Raw genomic sequence first — 5603 nt, forward strand, 5'->3', positions numbered from 1 at the left:
CGTAATATTATTTATTGAGTCTTTTTTTAACTTTTGAAATTTAAATTGTGATCTATATATAAAAATAATTATATGAAAAATGATGAACAAAATGTGATTGTTGAGTTGAGATCTTAATATATATTGGAATTAAAGTCGTCAAGGAAAAAATTAAAATATTTGAATTATTTAATATTTTGAATTTTGTGGACAAATTTTTTTGAAGAGATTACTTCACTACAAAAAAAATAGGTGTTAGCGATAGTTTATTGGAACCGTCGCAAATTAGCGACAGTTATGCTTATAGCGATGGTGTAAGCAAAACCGTCGTCAATATGCATCCAACCTCAAGAACAATTGTATTCAAACTAACAATTGTATATTCTAGGTCATCATATGTTCTAAGTTGAGCCAAATCTCTTTCTTTATTTCTTCTTATAATACTAGAATTGTTAATAGAAACCTTACTATGAACCGTGCAACTCGCAAGCAAGTCGAGATCGTTGTATTCTCGGAAGTATTTGGTCATAATCCTGTTGCATCGGGTGTTACCTACGAGGAGGCGAAAATATTCTTTAGTCTAGTGTTTCGGGATGATCTAAATATTTTCTCCTAATTGTTTTTCGCTCTAACCTATCGACTGAAATTTCCAACATCTCTATCAACTCGATCGATGAATTAGTAGTTGAACTCTGTTGGGTTGTCTTTGGATTAGAAAATTTGAATTTATAGATTTCAACTATGGTCCAATCTCGCTGAAACTGATGAGCCGGATAAGGAGCTCCAACGGATCGAATCAATAATTTTTAGTGTTTGAGAAGTTGAGTGAAGATAATGACTGCAACAACACCTGCAACTAAGAAAGGAACTCGTGAATGGACGTCGAAGGGGTGTCCGACGTAGCCACTCCGATGCTAAAGTCAACAGGTTTACAGATGAACACAAACAATATTTGAGAGGAAATATGTATGTGCTTGAAAGTTCAAAAATTTCAGAATCTATAAATGACATTAATACCTGCTATTTATAGTAGAAAAATGGGGTAGGTACCTCGATTCTCGTGTCACCTACTAAGCATGGCAAGTTGGCTGCCCATACTTGTAGCTTCTGATAACTTTTAGGACACTCCAAGCGCAAGTGGTTCTGACAGATTAGACAGCTTGTATCAATCATACTCGAGTGTGGTGCAATTCTCGAGGTGCCCGGGTGGTAAGGTGCCCTGGCATATGTCTGAGGGCCCGGGCTTTTGAACAATCACCCGGGAAGAGAAGAGGTGCCCGGGTCTTGCGGAAAGTGCCCGACCTATTGGCTTTGATCTGAGCTATTCGAGTAATAAGACAGGTTAATGTTGACCCGGATCCTTATAGGGGTATCAAACTGTATCATTTTGAAATCTTTTTTAAGAAAAAATTGAAAAAAAAAAACATAAACTAAGCTCTCGAGAAAAAAAAAGGGGGTAGAAAATTGATGGGTAATGAGGCTCAAATTAATTATAAAAGTCCAAGCCCACAATTAATTATAAAAGCCCAAACCCACTATACACTCTCCAAAAAATCTATAAATAAGAGAGTATTCTCATTATTCAAGGGAGGACTTTTGGAGACTTAAACCTTTGAGCTCTCAATTACGATCTAGGAGTTATTTCCTGACTTGAGCGTCGGAGTGTCTACCCCGGCGCCATCTGACGCTTTGTTTGTGACGCAGGTGATAGCCCACAAAGATTTCTCTCCACCAACTGCTTGGAGGACCCGATTACGAATCAGCAGAGTAGTTCAGATAATCATAATTTTTGGCTACATCAGCTTGGCGCCGTCTGTGGGAAGGTTCACCTCGTCATTGAGAATGAATATTCAATCACACAACTCCAATGATGCTGATAGTGGTGGGCAAACACCTCCCGTAACCCCACCTCCTATAGGGATACAAATCACCCAAGAAGCATTGAGAACCTTTTTAGAAGAGACCGCCACTCGTGCAGCGGTTGAAGCAGTGGCGCAATTCCTAGCGACCCAGCAGCGGAGCGAAGCTGACGAAGCTGACGTCAACGAAAGCTCATCTACTCATAGTAAGAGGGGTAATGGAGAAAAAAAGGCAGCAAGTGAAGCAAACACTCCTCTAGTCAATTCCAAGAGGAAGACAACCCATAGGGAAGAAGAAGCCCATAGCCGCGCACATCTCACATCCTCGCAAGCCGTGAAATCCATACCCTACGTTACTGGCCATGGGTCTCATGCAATGAATGATGAAGAGAGGCCTTTAGCCATCCTACCCGTCAGGCGCAGTCCGTTTACTGTAGCTATCTTAGCCGAGTCACTGCCTGCTGGAATAAAGATTGCTAACATCCCAGAATATGAAGGAACATGCGATCCACAAGATCATCTAGACAGATTTTATGCGAAGGCAGACTTATATGACATAAGCGACGCCGCTTATTGCAAAATCTTTCGAACCACTTTGTCGGGACGTGCACTTGCATGGTTCAACAAACTGCCTCTTGGAACCATTGGAAGCCTAGAGCAGTTAACACAGCATTTTCTTCAACAGTTTCAATCAACAAAAAATACCCAAAGACAACAGCCTACTTATTCACAATAGTTCAGAAAGAAGGGGAGAGTCTTAGAGACTATGTACAACGGTTTACACAAGCTGTCCATGAGGTTCCCCATGTAAACCATGACTTGCTAGCAGGGATAATGCAGCAAAACCTTCGCCATAGGAAATTCAAAGAGTCGATAGCTGGGAAACCCTCAAGAACCTTGGAAGAATTACGGGAAAGGACAGAAAAATATATACGTGTGGAAGAATCTATCGAGATACTTGGGGAAGAGACTAAGGGACGAAGAGAAATCGGAAAGTAAAAAGAAAGATGAGAAACGTACAGCTCAGAGCCCCAGGCTCCAGTTCACTCCTCTGAATGCACGTTTAACCGAAATATTGGTAGTAGCTGAGCAACAAGGGCTATTACAACCCCCACGTCCAATGAAGGAGAGCCCTAAGCGACAACGATCAGAGAAATATTGTCGCTTCCATAAAGATAAAGGACACAACACTGAGGATTGTTTTAGCCTCCGAGCCGAGATTGAAAAGTTAATCAAACGAGGATACTTAGGTGACTATGTGGACAAATCACGTGGCCAACAGCAAGACGACAAAAACCGCGACGATGGTCGTCAACGCGACCATCAAAGAGAGCGAGGCGAGACAAGCAAGACACCCGACAAAAGACACGAGAATATGCCCACGGGGGGCACGATATCTGTCATAACTGGGGGCCCTGCTTGCGGCGATACAAATAAGGCAAGGAAGAATCTGACTCGTGCTGCCACAAGAGATCACCATTCCTCATACTTAGCCGCCGCCCAGACGATTAATGAGATATCAAAGATAGATGAAGATATGTCTTTCGGAAAGATAGACTTGGAAGCCTCCAGAGGTGAACATAACGATGCATTAGTAATTTCGGCTACAATTTCTAACTTTTGGGTAAAAAAGATACTGGTGGACTCTGGAAGCTCAGCGGACATAATTTTTCATGGAGCGTTCCAAAAAATGGGAATGAGCAATGCACAACTAACTCCGGTGAACACTCCTCTAGTTGGTTTTGCAAGAGAAGTAGTTGAATCAGTAGGAGAAATTAATCTGCCCATTTCTCTTGGATCCTACCCTAGGCGAGCTACAATATAAAAGTCCAAACCCACAATTAATTATAAAAGCCCAAGCCCACTATACACTCTCCAAAAAATCCATAAATAAGAGAGTATTCTCATTATTCAAGGGAGGACTTTTGGAGACTTAAACCTTTGAGCTCTCAATTACAATCTAGGAATTATTTCCTGACTTGAGCGTCAGAGTGTCTACCCCGGCGCCATCTGACGCTTTGTTTGTGACGCAGGTGATAGCCCACAAAGATTTCTCTCCACCAGCTCCTTGGAGGACCCGATTACGAATCAGTAGAGTAGTTCGGATAATCATAATTTTTGGCTACATCAAAAATGATGTCGAGACAGGACAGGATATCTGTCTAGTTTGCAAATGCCGCAAATTCATTGATTTGTTAAGAGAAAATGAGTTTTAAATTTTTAATTAATTTTTTTAATCTATATATTGTCATTTATAATGAATTTTAAATATATCTAAGTTGGATAATACTCGAATTAATTCAAGTTTGAAATAATTCAACTGAGAATATACATTTATCCAAGTACAACAACAAATATACTTTTGAGTGAAATTTTTTTAGAGTAGGTCTTTTGTGAGACAGTCTCACGAATCTTTATCTGTGAGACAGGTCAATCCTACCGATATTCACATAAAAAGTAATACTCTTAGCATAAAAAGTAATAATTTTTTATGGATGACCCAAATAAGAGATCCGTCTCACACAAGTTTTTGCCATCTTTTTATATACAAAATGGTTGAACATGTAATTAGTGCATCAAAAACAAACTTTGAAAACTTAGTGAAACAAAACTCAAAATTAAACAAGGGCAAAAACTTGTGTGAGATGGTCTCACGGGTCTTATTTGTCAGACGGATCTCTTATTTGGGTCATCCACGAAAAAGTATTATTTTTTATGTTAAGAGTATTACTTTTTATTGTGAATATGGGTAGGGTTGACCCGTCTCACAGATTAAGATCCGTGAGACGGTCTCACATGAGACCCACTCTTAAACAAGCTAGTAGACCAATATATATATATATATATATATATATATATATATAAGATCAATCGTTTTTCATTTTACAAAAAACTATATTTGGTGGTACCAACAAAACTTATATTTTTAAATAATATGACAACTCAAACGCTAAGTTTCGATCACTCTCCAAGAAAGACAATAAATATTCTCCAACAAGCTCCTCCCAATAATTGCATTGTATCATATATAGGGATTTAAATGAATCAAACTGTTCGTAAGCTATTTGAAGCTCGATTCGATAAAAATTCATTTAATGAGGCTCATTAAGATAAACGAACCAAGTTCAGGCTCTACAATATTCAGCTCGTTAGCTCGTAAACACGTTCGTTAGTAAATTCATAAGTAATATCTTAGATGAAAAATAATAATTTTGATATTTAATTTATTGATAACACATAATTAATTATGAAGTATATTGAAATATATATTAAATTTATTTATTATAATAAATTGACAAATTTTAATAAGAATATTTTTTTTTCTAAATGTATAATTTATCTTTTAATTAATTTAATGAATATTTAAATGTACAATTCATATTTATTGAGCTCATTTAAGTTCGATAAAAGCTTGAATAAACTCGTGAACCATTGATATATTTGTTAAATAAAGCCCGAGCTGGGCTCGATTATAAACAAGTCAAGCTCAAACATTCAAGAGTTCGACTTAGTTCGACTCGATTACATCCCTAATCATATATCAATTGTAGAATCAATCGTTTGAAGTTTTACCGAAAGTTATAACTAGTAACAGTGCGGTTCAAATATTTTAAATCGACATCAGCTCAAATACTACATTTCAATCACTTTCTCGGGTAATTATTGTTCCAAAAAATAGCAAAATAATCATAACTTAGAAAAATTAGTCATAGTAAATATGTGAGAAGAATAAATTTTAAAATCATAAATTAAAATAAAATATAA

General features: G+C 37.4%; 1 protein-coding gene across 1 annotated transcript; it reads left to right on the forward strand.

Annotated features, from left to right (window-relative positions):
- Positions 1–2958: 2958 nt before the first annotated feature.
- On the forward strand, positions 2959–3663 carry LOC140806846 (uncharacterized). The gene has a single exon (XM_073163366.1). The coding sequence runs from the start codon at positions 2959–2961 to the stop codon at positions 3661–3663; it is 705 nt and encodes a 234-aa protein (XP_073019467.1).
- The last annotated feature ends 1940 nt before the right edge of the window (positions 3664–5603 follow it).

Source organism: Primulina eburnea, chromosome 12 (assembly GCF_022965805.1).
Source record: "Primulina eburnea isolate SZY01 chromosome 12, ASM2296580v1, whole genome shotgun sequence".
NCBI classification, from domain to species: Eukaryota; Viridiplantae; Streptophyta; class Magnoliopsida; order Lamiales; family Gesneriaceae; genus Primulina; species Primulina eburnea.